This window comes from Phyllostomus hastatus, unplaced genomic scaffold (genome assembly GCF_019186645.2).
Source record: "Phyllostomus hastatus isolate PE091 unplaced genomic scaffold, TTU_PhHast_1.1 phas_contig_34, whole genome shotgun sequence".
NCBI lineage: Eukaryota > Metazoa > Chordata > Mammalia > Chiroptera > Phyllostomidae > Phyllostomus > Phyllostomus hastatus.
This window is the reverse complement of record NW_025333857.1, coordinates 29,501,290-29,518,874: the sequence shown is the minus strand read 5'-3', so window position 1 is coordinate 29,518,874 and position 17,585 is coordinate 29,501,290. Positions and strand designations below refer to the sequence as shown.

General features: G+C 39.5%; 2 protein-coding genes across 2 annotated transcripts in view; both read right to left on the bottom strand.

Moving 5' to 3' along the window:
- PIP5K1B (phosphatidylinositol-4-phosphate 5-kinase type 1 beta) overlaps positions 1-17,585 on the bottom strand; it is a 322,492-nt gene that overhangs the window by 214,230 nt on the left and 90,677 nt on the right. The gene's annotated exons all lie outside the window — the stretch shown is intronic.
- The window catches only part of PABIR1 (PP2A Aalpha (PPP2R1A) and B55A (PPP2R2A) interacting phosphatase regulator 1), a 94,408-nt gene continuing 90,642 nt past the window's right edge, over positions 13,820-17,585 (bottom strand). The window contains exon 2 of the mRNA XM_045840213.1: positions 13,820-15,399. Within this exon, the coding sequence (XP_045696169.1) occupies positions 14,334-15,197 (864 nt within the window). The 5' untranslated portion in view covers positions 15,198-15,399 and the 3' untranslated portion in view covers positions 13,820-14,333. The remainder of the gene's footprint in view (positions 15,400-17,585) is intronic.

Sequence of the window (17,585 nt, the reverse complement as noted above, 5' to 3'; positions counted from 1 at the left end):
TTTGCTGGAAACTCCTAGAATACATACACACTGTCCTTTGCACAGTTTGCAAGACACTTTTCACAGCCTCCTCATCTCCCAAGGGAATGCCTCTCCCTTTATCAACCTGTGAAAGAGTTATTTTCTCTATAAACACCTTTGTTATTCCCTTCCTCTCGATTCCTGTATATCTTGGATATAGGTCATTATTTATTGCAGCAAAGTACTACAAAGCACTGACTTTTTTTTTTGTATGTGTAGCCCACCAAGAGCTGCTTCCAGACTTGCTCACTCCTCTTTGGAACAGCAGCCACTGCCACAACGCCTCTACATAGTAGGTACTGGCCAGACATTTACTACAGAAACAAATGATTAAGTCATCTCTATTATTCCTTTTTCTAAGACCTACAAATTCAATGACTACATTTCATAACCATAATATTGATAAACATGATACAATAGACAATTTTTGTCATTTTTAGGTGCATAAAGCAAAAATATTCTCCTTTTAAAGATAAGGCTTCTGAGAAGTTTTGGTGGACAGCTGGAGGCCATATTCGATAAAACCTTGACTAAAAAAATGTGGAATCTCAAGTTTCCACAGCTATGAAAGATGGAATGGGTAGTAACCTTAAATCTGTGGGCGGAGCAAATATCTACCTCTGGATTCCTTCTCCATCACCCCTACCCATTCTTTCCGTGGAAGAATGGTTGCAGCATTAATAAGAAGAAAGGGCAGGACAGTAAGAACTGACCTATGGGTGACTTCACCAACCCGAGTTACAGATCAGTCTAGTTATGAAGTAAAGACCTCAGCGCAACATTTTCCTGATGACATTGTCAGAGCTCTCCAGTTTGGATCAAATGAGGAAAAGGCTGTCTTAGGTTCATGAATAAAATCTGAAACACACATTATTGTCAGAGAACTGTACTTTCTTTTCAGTCACACACAGGAGGAACTCCAAATGTGACCATCAGATAAATCACTCAAAACTGGAAAAGAATCTTTTTTAAATGGACAAAACTATATTAAATAAACATGACAGCTATTTTACATTGGAAATTCTAAGGAAATTTTGTGGTCTTTGCATTCGATAAGTTGTTCAGATGTATATCAGAACACTGTTATTGAGAAAAATTGTAACATCCTAAAGAGACAAAAACAGTTAACTAATATAGTACAGCAATAGAGGGTAAAATAATGCGGAAATACATTTAAAGCATTCATTGTATATGACATGGGAAAAAGCATCTTATGGAGCTGGCTGTACTGTAAAATGCCATTCTGTGTGAAAATTACATGTGCATGTCCAGTCACTGAAAAAGCCCGCAATAATATACATGGAAGTGTAAACAGTGGTATCTCAGTGAGTTGTATTGCTTTTCTGCTTACTGGAATTTTCTAGTCTCCAAAGTTAACTAATACTGCTTGTATCCTTAGAAAGTGTAATTTGTTTGTTTTAGCCTATTTAGCTCTTTTCTTCTAATATTGTTCGCATTATTAAAACATACGGCTCGTGAATGCTTGCTTAAAAGTAAATGTCACCTAAGCTCCTCTCCTAATTATACAGAATTTCATAGATTGTGTTAAGTTAAAGCAGATTTCTGTATCCTGAGCTGTGAAATTGTTGGAAAAACCCCAACAATTGTTGGGGTTTTTGAAAATTGTTGGAAAAACCCCAACAATTTTCATGGATGTTAAAAAAAACAAAAGGAAAGCTGATTGACATTATATGCCATCAAAGTTGCAACATCACTTCCCTAGACTGTGCATTATAAGAGTCTTAGTCTCAAAGATTTTCTAAAGCCTAAAGCCACTCACAATGTGCAATAATGAAACACATTATGACATGCACATCACAATTCCCATGAACTAACACTCCACATTTCCTAAGCACTGTAATAAATCCTGAGTTCCTTCTATAGACAAGAACTGGTATGAGGAAAGAAACATAAGCCACTGTCCCTTTCTTTCAGGCAATCTGCCATAAAGGTAGGGGATTATTTCATGTATTATACATAAATATAAATATATAAGTATATATTATACATTTCATATGTTCAGGTTTCCATTTCTTCAAGTTACCAGTTTTCTGACGAATAATTTTACAAGTTTTATCCCCTCTAATCCTTACTACTTGAGGTAGAACTACTCCCATTTAACAGGTGAAAAGACAAAGGCACACAAAGATTTAGCACTTTGCTTAAAATCACAGTGCTGGGAATTGGGAAGGCTAGGTCTGGAATGCAGTTCTACAAGTCTGCAGAGGCTGTGCTTCTAACCATTACATTACATTACCTTCAACCCTCCCCACACCGGTAAACAACAAAATTAAGGGCTACAGGCAGTAGGTAGCAGCGTGGTTCAGAGGAAAGCAATACTACCTAGAGCTTGGAGAAGCAGAAGAGGCTCCATGGAGAAAGCAGCACTTGACTGGAGTCTTAAAAGACAAATGCAGTATCAGGAAAGAATAGTTCCAGGAGAAGGCATCGTTTCTGCTCCTGGGGAGAAACGGTGCTTCGATGTCCCTGAGTCCTCCTCTATGAAATACTGGGGCAGCTGACTAACCCACAAGGATAAACCTGACAATATTTTAAGATTAGGATCAATTCTGAGCAATTCAAAGTAAGGAAAGCATTCTTTCTGTCTTATCATTACGGGTGCTCTCCTCTCCTGCCGTATAGCAATAATTTTGAAAAGGAATAGGAAAAAAAAATCTGTTCCTAAATAAAACCTAAGAGGACAATGAACTACTTTAAAAAGATTCACAGCACTCACTGAAGAGGGAAATGTCTCTGGGTTAGGAAACTGGGCCAAACTTACAGAAATAATTGTGTCACGGGTGTGGAATTAAATTTCAATTTAGAATGGAAAAAAAAGCCATCAAGAGAAAAAAGTGACAAGGGAATAAAATGAACCAGACGAATTCATGACGGAAGTGAATCAGTAAGCCTTTGGCTTTAACACTTTAACAGTTTACTCATGTTTGGAGTGAAAACATTTACTTAAGGATCCTTCCCCTTGCAATAATGAAAAAAAAAAGGAAAGAAAATAGTTTTATTTGCCCTTGTTTTTCCCCCAAACTATAATCATATATGATTAAATATAATCATACACGATGGGATATTTCTTGTGAAATGCTTAATAACAATTCACCAATAGGGAAGGAAAAGGGATGACCTTTCACTTTAGTTCTTCTAGTTTTTCTTTATTCAGTGAGACTTTCAGCCCTTCACTCCAGTGAAATGACTCACCAAAGGTGACCTGGAACTTACCTGTTACTGAATCCAGTGCTCAATAATCAATCCTCATCTAACTTGCCACCTGCAATGGATACACTTCATCATCCTCTTTCTTTCTTTCTTTTTTTTTGAGGGGGTTTGTATTTTATTTTAATTATGTTTTATTGATAATGCTATTACAGTTGTCCCAATTTCTTCCTCTTTGCCCTCCACTCAGACCCTCCCCACTCCCTCAAGCAGTCCCTATACTGTGTTCATGTTCGTAGGTCACATGTCTAGGTTCATCGGCCACTCCATTTCCTATACAGAACTTTACAACCCCATGGCTATTCTGTAACTACTTTTTTGTACTTCTTAGTCGCCTCACCTCTTCACCCATTCCCCCATACCCCCTTTCCACCTGGTAACTGTCAAAATGTGCTGTGTACCCATGATTCTATCCCTGTTCTTCCTGTTTGTTTAGTTTGTTTTCTAGATTCAATTGTCGTTAGATTTGTATTTTGCCATTTTATTGTTCATAGTTTTGATCTTCTCTTTCTTAAATAAGTTCCTTTAACATTTAATAATGGTTTGGTGATGATGAACTCCTTTAGTGTGTGTGTGTGTGTGTGTGTGTGTGTGTGTGTGTGTGTGGAGCTCTTTATCCACCCTTTGATTCTAAATGAAAGCTTTGCTGGGTAGAGCAGTCTTGGCTGTAGGTTCCTGCTTTTCGTGACTTTGAATATTTCTTGCCAATCCCGATCATCCTCTTTCATACATTTTCTTCACATAGTTTCTAGGATGCAACACCCCTGGTTGCCTCCTTCTCAGTGTCCTTTTCCCAACCTCTTAATGGTAGAAAATGCCCCAAGACCCAGTTCTTATAACCCTAGTCAGAGTCAGGTGACCCCTGACTGAGCACATATATTATTTCAGTGATTTTAAATATAGTCAAGTAGGCAGCCAGCTCCCAATTATCTGTATATTTCCAACCCAGCCCTCTTTCTTGAACTCTAGACTCAAATATCCAATTGCTTACATGATACTGCCACTTGAATGTCTAATAAGGATCATTTATTTAACATATCCAAAACTGAGCTCCTAAAGCACCTTCTGCCTATCTTCAAGCCCACAGCCAAAAAATAAAAAAATTAAAAAAAAAACTCTTTACTCACAGATTTCCACATCTGAGTTGATGGCAACTCCATCTCTCCAGTTGCTCAGGCCTAAAATCTTGGAATCATCCTTAACTTTTCTCTCTCATGCCCACCTTAAATCTGTCAGCAAAATCTGTTGGCTCTGCTTTTAAAATATGCTTAGAATTTAACCACCTCACCCCCATTTTCCCCAGCTACCACCCTCATCCAAATCATCATCATCTCTCACTTGGATTGCTGGAAAACATCCTAACTAGTCCCCTGTTCTAAGCCTGCCCTCCACAGACTGATGTAACACAGCAAGAGTACTCCCTTTATTTATTTTCTCTTCATTGTTTAAAATTTATTTTGAGAGAAAGGAGAAGGGAAGGAGAAAGAGAGGGAGAGAAACATCAATGTGTGGTTGCCTCCCATACACCCTTAACCTGGGACCTGGCCTGTAATCCAGGCATGTGCCCTGACTGGGAATAGAACCGGTGACCTTTCTGTTTGCAGGCCAGCACTCAATCCACTGAGCCACACCAGGCACAGCTAGAGTGTTCCTTTTAGAATCTAAGGCAGATCATGTCTCTTCTATGATAAAAACCTCTGCAATGGCTCTCCATCTGTTATAATCAAAGCCACTGTCCTTCAGTGGCACACACAACCCTATGCCTTCTGGGTTTGCAATAACCCCCACTCCTGCCCCCACTGTAAGCCCCCCTCCAAATATTTTTCCCTTCAATAACTCTGCTTCAGCCAACCTGACCTCCTTACCATTCCTCACACTATATATATTATGTGACTTACTTATCTGTGGTGTTTATTGTCACACTCCCTTAACCTTATTAGAATGTAGGCAGAGTATGTACTTCAAAAGGGTGGGAGTTTTTGTTTTGCACATGGATGTAGCCTAGGAGACTAGCCAGTGTGAGGCCCATAATAGGTGCTCAAACCAAAATTGCTTAATGAATGAATTTTAGTCTCTTGACAAACCATAGAGCCTAGCCACATGACTACATTTGTTCCACTAAATTTCTTACTACATTCCTTTCTCTTAAAAATAGTCTGTGCCATTTGCTCACCCATTTACCCATCCATTAATCATCCACTCAAAATAAATTTGAGGAACTGTAATATGCTTTGCACAGGCATTAGGGGCAGAAGTAAAAAGCTGAGGTTTTGTGTTCACAGAAGACAAATAGATAAGGAATCATATAAAAACAATTCAGCCTGTTGGCTGCCTTTGTAGAAGGAAGCCCTTGGTACAGCAGCATGACAAAAGAAAGCCATCTAACTGACCAGGCTGGAGAAGCAGGGGCCACCAGGAAAGGCTCTCTAGAAGATGTGCTCCTCGGGTGGAGATAGTAAAGGAGAGAAGGTTGGCAGGGACTGTAGAGGAAGAGGAAAGAACTATTCTAAGCAGAGGGCACAGCCTGTCAAAGCGCAGCCACTCTATAGGAGCATGAAGCCTTGCGGAACCCTAGGCAGCTCAGAGTGGCTAGTACTGAAATTCAGGGGGTCTGTGAAAGCAGAGGCGTCTCTTTTCACTCATGCTGCATGATTTGATTTAATTCTGAAGTTAAGAAGTAGCCCGTTAAAATTGCATTTCAGGTTTGCATTTTAGAAATATCTGGTAACAAGTAGTATGGTAAAATGGAGTTTTCAGAAAGACCATATAGATAGGCATAGATTTTAATTCAGAGTTATAAAACCGGTATAAATTGGTAGAGGCCTCTAAGAATTGTAATCTTGACTCAAAGTAACTTGGTGAGTATTAGTATTATTATTGTTTACCTTTTCCTCCCCAGAAGACTCGAAAGAAGAGAAATTAAGAGGACACTCAGAGAAAATCTTAAGCACATCCTGACCCAACTCCAAATCTCCAGCGAAGTGGAACAAAGAGTAAACAAACAGGCACGAAGAAAACTACCACCAACGTCATTCTTTACCCACCGGGGGAGCTCACAGCAGTAATCCAGGGAGGGCTCACGTGCCAAAAGAAATACCTAATTCATCCATCATCGCCCCACTCCCATTGTCTCCGCACATCGCATATTTTTCTTTCCAAAAGATATCAACACTCAATAGCTGCCTGTCACTGGACTCTGGGAATCCTCCTGGTGTTTCAACAGTCAAGTCATTCTTTGTCCTTAAAGCAAGGGGCGGGTATTGCCTGAATCACAGGAATGGTAACCTCCACCAACCATTTTACTTTGTGAGGGCACAAAAGGTCTTTCTCAATAGTCTTCTTTCACAACGTGCCTTGCTAGCCAAGCCTTAGACATGAGTTTGGTTTGGAAGACCATTTTAGGCAATTGGAGAGGAACAAGAACTGCCCCTGGCACTGACACAGAACGGAACTTCTGCAGGTGAATAAAAGCAATAGGTTTTCTTTTCTCTGGTTGCAGTCATGCTGCCTTAGAATTCGTTAATGAGTGATTTTTACCTCTCCCCAAGTATTTATTCCACAAGTTCAAAAGGAGAAACAGGAATCAGGCACAGAGATCCTAGGCACCAGAGCCAAACACCCACTTCTCTTTCAGGGCAGCATGTGGAATTCAGAAACACTGATTACAATCAAAGCACAAAACATTCCTGCCAGCAGTACCTGTGTGTGTTTGCACAGGTACACACACATTTGGTTGTGCACACATGAGACCTGACTATGTTACCTGCCTGACTTCCCTATCACAAGTTATTTCCTCAAACTAGCCACAAATAGAATAAAAAGTCACTTTTGAAGAGATTTAAAACTATTTATTGAACTAAAAATGATACTCACCTTTCGGAACAAATAAATGTCTAATGATGCTGGCACATGACACTATGAAAGCGAAATCTAAGCACCAATTTAAAAATGTGTTGAAGGGGGTTTTCCTTTTGGGGTCCTTTTATTCAATTGTAAAGTGATTTTCTATGAAGTAAAGTTAAAAAACAATAGTTTCTCAAGGATTGCCCAATTGTTATGAATTTAAATTTCTGCCCTCTGTGGAGGGCTTCTTATAGAGCTTATTATTTAGGTAATGAAAGGTTTTAGATCAATCTTTAGACCCTGCTGTTACTTTTCCTCTAAGCAATGACACATTTTTAACTCACAGGGTTTGGTGGGGGAAAGGGAGGGTCAAAATGGTTCCTGCTTTTGTTTCCCTAGGAACAATTACCTAAGGACAACCAAGGACACTGTACAACTCAAATATGACAAAGTGTATATGTGTATGTGTACATACACATTATATAAAGAAAATAAAGAACAATCTGAAATTTGTGGTTTTGGGATTTCTTACTTCAAATAGCAAATCAGTTTAAAAATATGTAAATCATGATTTCCTTCTAAACCACTTTACTTATTGCTAGAAGAAATCTCCTATAGCTTTCTCTAACATGGTTATAATGTCTAAAGCCATACTTTTTATAAATATATTTGATTCAAAATAAAAGCAGCAGTAGTAGCAAGGTGGAATATTGGCTTTATCTCAAATAAAAAAGTTTGTTCTTAAGGAAAAGACAAAAAGGACCTAAATTCAAAAGAAAAAAGGCTTCAAATTAAGATTTAAGAAAATGTATGTTTTTCTCATCTGTTAAATGAAAATAACCCTAACAACTACCTCACAGGCTTGTCATAAGGATTAAAAGAAATCATACAAAGCACTGAAAATAGTGTTAGACCTATACTGAATGTTCAATAAATATTAGCACTCGTTATAATTATTATTGACAATGGTTCACATTATTAAACTATCCTTTGCTTTCTCAGCAGCGAAAGCAGTCTTAAAGGGATTACAATCTTGTGAAAATTCTGGCTGCCAAGTAATGATAGCCCTATTTCACAGAGGGAGTACACTAAAAAAACTGCTGAAGGTTTCTCCAATTCAGAAGAGGTAATTAGAGGAATCAAGTGTCTCTGATTTGGGAAGGGAAGGCTATTATCTAGAAGAGAGAGAGAAGGCTTGTTCTGCATTTTCCAGAAAGCCTGAATTGAATTAAATGGTGGAAATTACAGAGGGAAATATCTGCTCAGTATAAGACTTTCCAACATCTGAAAAGGGAACCCCCATGTGCTGTTGGTGGGATTGTAAACTGGTGCAGTCACTATGGAAAACAGCATGGAAGTTCCTCAAAATATTAGAACTAGAACTATCATATTATCCAGAAATCCTATTTTTAGCTATTTATCTGAAGAAATCCAAAACACTAATTTGAAAAGTCATATGCACCCCTACTTCACTGCAGCCTTATTTACCACAGCCAAGATATGGAAGCAGGCTGAGTGTCCACCAATAGACACGTGGGTAGAGAAGAGGTGGTGCACATGTAAAATGCTCAGCCACTAACAGAATGGAATCTTGTCACTTGCAATGACATGAATGGACCTAGAGGGTACAAATCAAACACAGAAGGGCAAATACCACCTAATTTCACTTGCATGTGGAATCTAAAAAAAACACAAATGAACAAACATGATAACATTCTGATGGCTGTTAAATGTGGGGAGGGGTTGGGTAAAACAGAGGTTGTTAAAGGGGGGAAGGGATAAAGATGTAAAAATTGCCAGTTTAAAAACAGTCACGGGGGTGTAAAGTACAGCATACGGAATATAGTCAGGAATATTGTAATGACTATGTATGTTGTTAAATGGGACCTAATCAGAGTGATCACTTCATAAGTTATTCGAATGTCTGATCATTAGGTTGTATACCTGAAATTGACATGTTGTATGTGAACTGTAATTATAAAATTAAGGGAAAAAACAACCCTCCAACATCCAAAACCCTCGGTTTATAATAGGAAAGGATGCCTTGAAGAATAAAGAGTATAATGTTACTGAGTATGAAAGCAGGAGTTTCATTCGCCAAGGATGATATTTCTTTGTAGGCCCACATTATTGTTGTTATTAAGACAACAACAATGACAGCTACCACCATCACAATGAGGAGAACGATAGTTAACACTTCTACAGAAACTGCCCAGGATTGCTGTAAGGACTCGACAGACAGGGACCCATGTAATCCTTATCACAGCCACCTGGCTCCAGTCTGCGTCCTTAACCATGACATACTGCCTCGCTCTGTTTTGGAACGGTGAGCAAGTTACTTAGGCTCCCTGTACCTCCATTTCATTTATAAAGTGAGGACGATAATAGCACTTACTTCAGATGATAAAGATGAAATAACACATGTTTAGCCCCTAGAACACTGTCTGACATATAGCAAGTACTTTACATGTGATTTTTAATATAAAGGTCATTTCAACCTTTAAGAATAATTTTTACTCAAACGGCAAGTCAGGGAAGGCATAAAGAACTGTCTTGGCTATAATGAGCAATATGACTCAACATCTTTTGTATCAAACAAGTGGAACCCAAGGCTTACTGATGTATGATTGATTTTCCAACTAAACAAGAACAGTCATGAAAAACATGGGCAAAACTGCTAACTCGAGAGTTCTGCAGTGAGATCAGATTCTCTGTATACTTTGCTATGGCTGACTGTAACATAAGACCTCGCAAAAAATGGTCCATAACCCACTGCTGACTTCTATTACCATCCCTGTGGCCTTGGTTAATCACTCAACTCCGCTTTCAGCAGAATACTTAATTGCTTTACACACTGTACTTTACCTAGTACCCAGCTAGTACTTAACCAACGTTCAAACCTAGGTCAATCCAATGCACTTCTTTTGCACCTGCCATGCAGGTGCCATCTGCCATCCAAGGTGGGTCAATAAACCTTCTACTCACTTCTTTACAGATTCTCATAGAGGCAACATTCAAAACTTTATTTCACTCAAGCTTCCAAGTCTATACTTGCTCCACACTCAAATATCACAGACTTCTTAATAATTGGAAAATAGAAGCATTCACATAAAAATTCTTTTTTCATATACTTTCCTCCACACCCGTCAACTCCTGCAACAGCATATCAATTCAACATTTACTTATCTTTCTCTAGCTGTTTCACTCTGCTTCTTCCTGTCCTCCCCCTTCCCCCCACCCTCACGTGCTTAGAGACCTCCTCTCCAAGATCAACTCTTTCTTCTGTTCCCTGATGCTACCCAGGAAATGTAGGTGACATCATCATCTTTGGTTTGTCATTGTGGCAACTATCCTGTCTCCCACCTCTGTCTTGGATCTTCACACTTCTACTCATCCATAAACATGCCCATAAGAAAAAAAATCTAAATCCTGTTTCTGTCATAAGCCTTGACACTTCCCCCATTTTACTGCCAAATATCTAAGAGTAGTCTCTTGCTACTGGTATTTAACTGGCTGAACTAATAACTGTGAATCACTGGAAGGCAACCTGATACAGGTTATTCTTGATTACAATCGACCTTTTAAGTATGCTTAAAGGTTCTGACATCCAGTAGCTGCAAATTTTGTGACCGTTATTTTTCCTACTTACATTGTTGTTTTTAACAAAGACAATAAAGGAAAACATACCACAGACATTTGTTACATATGACAAACTATAGTGTAACCAAATGTTGTGTGCTTTGGGACTTCTAGCACAAAGTTTATAGATTAGCAATACTAATATCCTAAAGAATGTTTTTTAAAGGATAATTCTTATATGATCTAAGTCCTTACATTCTACAGAGTACTGGCTAAACTTACGAACAATAACACAATAATGTAAATGTCTATATGAACTCTTAGAGACTCGTCTGATTTAAAACTTACTGCCTAAAAAGAAAAATAAGCTTACGGAAATAAAGGTTTCTCTGTTTCTCCATACCTTCAAGAAAAGTGATCTGGCAAAATGACCTAAAATAGGAGAACATAATGCATTTACAAGAAGCCAGTAAAGGTGGGACACAGAAAACAAGGCGGGGGGGGGGGACAGGCAAGAGCTCGCTCCCACTGGGCCTCCTGGGCCAGAATCCAACCATTTTGTTATACCCTAGCAACAACAGGAAGCAAATAAAAAGCTTTAAAGCTGGGAGATGGATCAGATTTGCAATTTTAAAAGAATTACTCTAGTTGCTATATGGAGAATAAATGGGTAGTCAACCACAGCAAGTGTGAAGGGGACAAATAAGAATTAGAAGGCAGCTTCAGAAGCCTAAGAGGGAAATGATGGTATCCTGGATCAGAGAGGCAGCAGAGGTGAAAGTAAGAAAACAGATTCTGGGAAATACAATCAGCAAGACTTGGGGAATAAGAAGATATGGGGGAAAGAAAGGAAGAGAGATGTAAATGACATGTTGGTTTCCTGAATTTATATACATATACATACATGGAGATGTGGATTCACACATCTTATACATATATAAAAGTACTGACAGAAAATACCTATGGGAAGGGGAGATGAACTTTATAGATTAAAAGGCAGACTTTAATTTTTTTACTGTATAGATATCTGCATTGTTTAATATTTTTATAATCATCAGGTATACATTATTTCACAAATTCATATGCAATAAAAAGAAATAACGCATTTGCCTGGCTGAAAAGGATAGAAATGGCATTTTAAGAAGGAACAATCTATCCAAAGGTACAAACACATAAAAGTACATGGCATATTGAAAGAATACCAAGTAGGCTAGTGTTTGCAGAATAAGGAAAGATGTGTATTGGGACAGGATGACCAGAGGACTGAAGCTTCCAAGAGTAGTCCAAGAGTAGGGCCAGTTCATTTATATATATATGAAATGGGGAAGCATAGTTTTTAAGTAGGAGGGTAAAAACTCAAGTTCATATCTTTTTAAAGATTTTATTTATTTATTTTTAGAGAGGGAAGGGAGGAAGAGAGAGAGAGAGAGAAACATCAATGTGCAGTTGCTGGGGGCCGTGGCCTGCAACCCAGGCATGTGCCCTGACTGGGAATCGAACCTGTGATGCTTTGGTTCACAGCCCACACTCAATCCACTGAGCTACGCCAACCAGGGGTTCAAGTTCATATTTTTAAAAGATAACTTTAAAGGCAGTGTGAAGACTGGGCCAAAAGGAAGGTAAGAAAATGGGCTGGCAGATCACTTAGGCCAGAATTTAAGCCAAATCAGTGGCAATAGAGATATAGAAAGGGAGAGACATGAGATTCATTTCAGAAGTAGATAGGACTTGGTGATTAAGCTGGATGTGCCAGATAGGGAAAAAGGAAAGTCAAGGATGTTTCCCATGGTTTCTAGTTTAGGAGGTTAGATGGTGGTGACACCAGCAGTTTAGGTAATTCAACAACAGATTCAATGAAAAGACAATATATTTGGTTTTAGAGATGCTGAGATTAAAGTACCTCTGGAAGCAGGTCAAGGTGCTGAATAGGAAGTTGGATATATAGGTTTGAATTTGAGGAACAAGTCAGGAATGGGTAATGAACACTATTACCTAAAAGAGAGAATTTTAAGCCTCTGAACATCATCTTACCCTCTATATAATTTTCACTGAATTGAGGTAACTTTTAAAAGTTGACCAGTTCCATTTATTCTCACAGCTATAAAAACTCCACATAATTGTTCAAGTCTCTGTAGGTGATAACTTTAAAAAGCCAGAGCTTATTGTCTTGGTCTCCCTTTTAGTCTCTTTATTTTTCCCCTATGTCCTTTCTTTTCTTTCTTTCCTTTCCTTTTTTGTCTCTCTCTCTAGTTAAGGATAATATATGAATATAAAAAATTTTGTTATTAAATATGTTTATATTTTGTCTTAATTGTAAAAGGCAAAGTACACTTCACAATTCTACCTTTAACAAAACCTAAGTCAAATAATGATTTACCTATGCGACTCTCCATTAATTTTCTCTTGCAAGTCACTGACCCTTAATTAACTGACATCCCCAAGGCACTCAACTACAGCTGTAGCTTTCACCACAGAAGTTCCTGAAACAATTCCACGGCCCTGCCGTTGCTCACTATCAGAAATCCAAATCACACTGTACCCTTGTCTAACTGATGATGCTGATGCCTTGATGCCCTCGTTTGGTGGGAGGTGGAGAGGAAGGACCTGTTGGCAAGGAAACAGCTGCTTCCTTCCTGAGCCAGGGAAAAACCAGGAAGGTGACAGATGGGCAGAAAAAAAGCAGCCAAAAGTTGCTCTGGCTTCTCGTTGGCAACAATTTTCACTGAGGCATGATGGATATTTTAAAGCACATTAATAATGACTGAAGTTCAGCAGGGCTTCCCACACATTTTCTACATTTGAAAAACTTAAGTTTGCAGTGGTACAAAGGACCTGGCCTCAGTCTACGTGCAGTGAATTATGACTGCAAGACACTATCCCATTTCACTTTAGGATTATACCCAAAAGAATGCACTTCCTAGTAAAAAAGAAAAATTATTTTCTGTAGTTATATTTCTACAACTTAAAATTGCTATTAAATTTCATTTAAAAATATTTTTCTTAAATGTTTACTTCTATATTTAATTTCAAAAGATTTGTTGCAAACGTTTATATCTTGTTCTTTATCATTCCCCCTCCCACCCACTTTCTGTACCCAGAAAATTAAATATCCAAGAATTCCTGGATAAAACAGACAACCACTGGATTGATATAACATATTTTAAAAATAGCATAAGTACGTTATTGTTCATCAAATAGAAATTCGCAATCACTAAAAATAACATTAAAATTAGTGTGGGCATGAAGTATGGAATTTTAAAATATCAGTTTACTACACTGATTAATTCAACATTTATATTTGCATCAGAACTTAATAATCCCATAAATAAATAGAGCTCTCAATTATTTTTTAAAAAATCAAGGGATAACATATGTATTTAGACATATTAGCAGCATAAAGATGTATGCTTCAACACACTTATTTGGAAAACCTCTCAAAATATTACTACACTGAATTCAAGGGTATTTGCAGGAACCTGACATAAAAGTTCTCTAGAATATCAACAGTTCAGTAAATTCCAAAAAAGGAAAAGGGTCAAATAGGAAATAGCCTCAAATTAATTGACAAAGTTCAGTGCTTCCTCTAACTTGATTTTTCTCTCCATTGCAAAACAAAATAAAACAAACAAAAAACAACCGAGTCTCTGGGATGGGTGAGTGAGTCACTTAGATGAAAGTTCATCTACTGGAATAAAAGGAGAGGCCGCTTGGGCAGGTGACACCGGAGAGTCGGTGGTAGTGCTGACTTTCGCTGGTGAGTTACAAGAAGATCCAGCACTGCTGCTGTTTCCATCAAGGGTATCGGAAGATACACAGACACCAGGATCTGACAGCTGTGCAACGTCAGAAGAAAGCATGTTGGTGATGCCCTGGAAAAATCTCTTTGGCTGATACTCAGTTTCCATTTCACATTTTCTTTTCAATGGTCCAAGAACACTTGGTCTAATGCAATTAATGGGACTCTGGCTTCTTCGCGTAGTAAATCGGGTTGTTGGGCTGGGAATAGGACTTGGAGGCAATCCATTGCTACTCACAAAACTTTGCAAGGATGGTGAAAAACACTGCTTCCCAATTCCCCGGGTAGGCGATGGTGCTGGTGACACCGGAATGAAATCGATGCGCTTCGGAGAGGACGATTTCTCCACATCGTTGTCACTTAGGCTGAAACTTTCCTCCCAGGAGTGGCTTATCTGCATTGCGTTCTGTACCTCACGCTCGTGGACCGTCTCTCGGTTGATCAAGTCCATGCCCTCCTCCTGTTTGATCTGGTGCAAGCGGCTGCTGTGCATGCGGACCGGGGAGGCCGGTAGCAGCAGGCCATGGCGGTTCGGGAACGTTGTGCTGTTCCGCCTGGCGCTCGGCGCCTCGGCCTGGAACACCGGGGAAGTGTCACTGAGGCCGTGGATAAGGGGGGCGCTGTTAGACCTCCTGAGGCCCCCGACGCCGCCACTGCCGCCACCCTCCGCTGGGCTCCCGCCCGTGCCTGGAGGCAGCTCCAGGTCTAGCTCCATCTTTTCCTGAGCCATGTCGGGGGGCTAAGGAGGCGGGGGCGGTGTTCAGTCAGAGAGCTAGTACTCCCATTCCCCGCAGTCCAGGTCCGCTGCTGCAGCCGCCACCACCGAGAATCTGTCAGCGGTCTCGATCCTCTGCGCTTGCGTAGCCCTTTGCGCAGGCGTTCTGCGACATCTCCCGCGGCGCCTGTTAATGCGTCATAGCTGCGCCGCAGGCCTAGGGGGAGGGGCGAGGGGTGGTTGGGCGGGTTGTAAATTCTTTCAGCACACTGATATTGAAAACAAGATCTCATTAACACGTTAATCAGGTTACCGTATTCACTAGTATATACTTATTAAATAAGAGCTCTGAAACAGAGGCCCTTGGTGACGTGGGGCTGTGTGCTGGGGAGTGGTGCTTGGCCTAACCAGAGAGGGCTTCTCTGAGGAAGGGATAATCTTAAGATACGAGTGGCTGGCGAAACGGGTGTAATGTAGAACTGCCCAGGAAGCGGAAAGCTAGGGCTGCCGGCCAGGTGGCAGGCGGGAACCAGGATGGGAGAGAAGGCTGGTGTGACGGGACGTGGTGGAACAAGGCAGATTCTTGTCTTTATCCTGAAAACAATGAAAACTACGAAGGTTTTCAAGCAGGTGTATAATGGCGACTGAAGAGCTCGCTGGCTGCAGTCTAGAGAATTGATTATTGGGAGATTAGAATTTACCAGGGAGGGGTGGGCGGGATAGGAGGGAACCCTGCAGGCCATAAGGCATGGGAATTTGCACTAATGTTATAATGTGGGAGAGGAGATGGATGGAATGGTGAATTTGAGAACTATTCGAGGAAAAAGCAACCTGTAATTGCACTACTATTTTATTTACAGTCATTTCTGGCACAAGCATATGTATTTAATAATATACATTCAGTTATGAAGGATTAAATTAAGGGAAAACAAGTCTTCAAACTGTAAAAACAACACTTGGCTCATGCAAATATAAACATTGGTATCTCAGTAAAATGGGTTTATATTTAATCCTTTATGTATACATTCAGTCAGTTTTGTTTTGTTTTTGCATACCTACTGTGTTCCAGGCGCTGTGCTAGGAATGATTAGACCCTAATATGAGGACATTTGATTTCATTCAAGGGACAAAGAGACAAACAGGCTATTTTCAGATAGTAAAAAATAAATAAATAAAATAAGGTATGATAGACACTACTCGTAGAAGGGAGAGGGCAATTAGGGTTGAGATCAGTGACAAGAAACAAGCCATGCTGACCTCTGGAGGATGAATATTTCAAGAACAGAGCACAGCGGTGCTAAGGCCCAAGGAAGACACAGTTTGGGGAGCTGGAAGGAAAAGGAAAGAGGGCCATGCATCTAAAGCACAAGGGAGAGAGTGGTAGGAAGTAAAGGTGTTTAGATCTTGTTCTAAGTATGATGAAAAACCACTGGAGAGTTTTAAGCAAAAGAGTGATATTATCTGGTTTATGTTTTAAATATCACTGGCTCTGTGGAAAAATAAGCTGAAAAATGGCAAGAGTTGAGGCAGAAAAATGAATTAGGAAGGAATCTTTAGCAACAATGCAGACAAGAGAGTACTGGACTAGGGTTGTAGCAGTAGATATGTTTTGGATGCATTTAAAACCAATACAATTTGATTGAGATGGTGAAAGAAATAGATGATTCAATGGTAACTCATAAGTTGTGTGTGTGTGTGTGCGTGTGTTTTACTAGGTAAGTAGATGATAGTACCATTTACTGATATGAAAGGAGTGTGCTCAGAGAAATAGAAATTAAGAGTTCTATTTTGATCAACTTGAGTTAGAGGTAGCTATTAGATATCCATGTGGAAGCAAAAGAAAGCTTAGTGATTTTTGTTCATCCTCCTCTTTGCAGCAAAGAAAGATCTAGAGAGGCTAAGTGGCAACCAGCACTAAAATCCAGGTTTCTTGGTTCCCTAATCCATGCCTCTTCCCACTATACCTCAAACAGCATTTAATTTGAATTTCCTGTAAATTACAGGTCCTGATAAGAATAATGTTGATTATTCTTGGATTATTCTGTCCAAGACTGTACAGAAACTAGTTTAAGCTTTCCAAGTGCTAGGCACTATTCAAAGGGCTTTACATGTAGTATTTTATTTAATCCTCACAACACCCTATGAAGTAGGTACTATTGCTCTTATTTTGCAGGGGAAACGGAACTACAGCGATTGAGTCATTACTCAATGAGCCCAGGATGACAGTTCGTAGCAGGACCTGGATCCAGAGCCTGGGTACAATGTTGCCAGTATTGCCATTCCCACCTTCAGGTTGTTAGCAGCTTTGTAAAAGAAGTGGTTTTTGAGACAGTATTTGAAGGATAGGTATAATGCTAACATAGAGATGACATTTTACATAGAAGTGGCAACATGATGATAAAA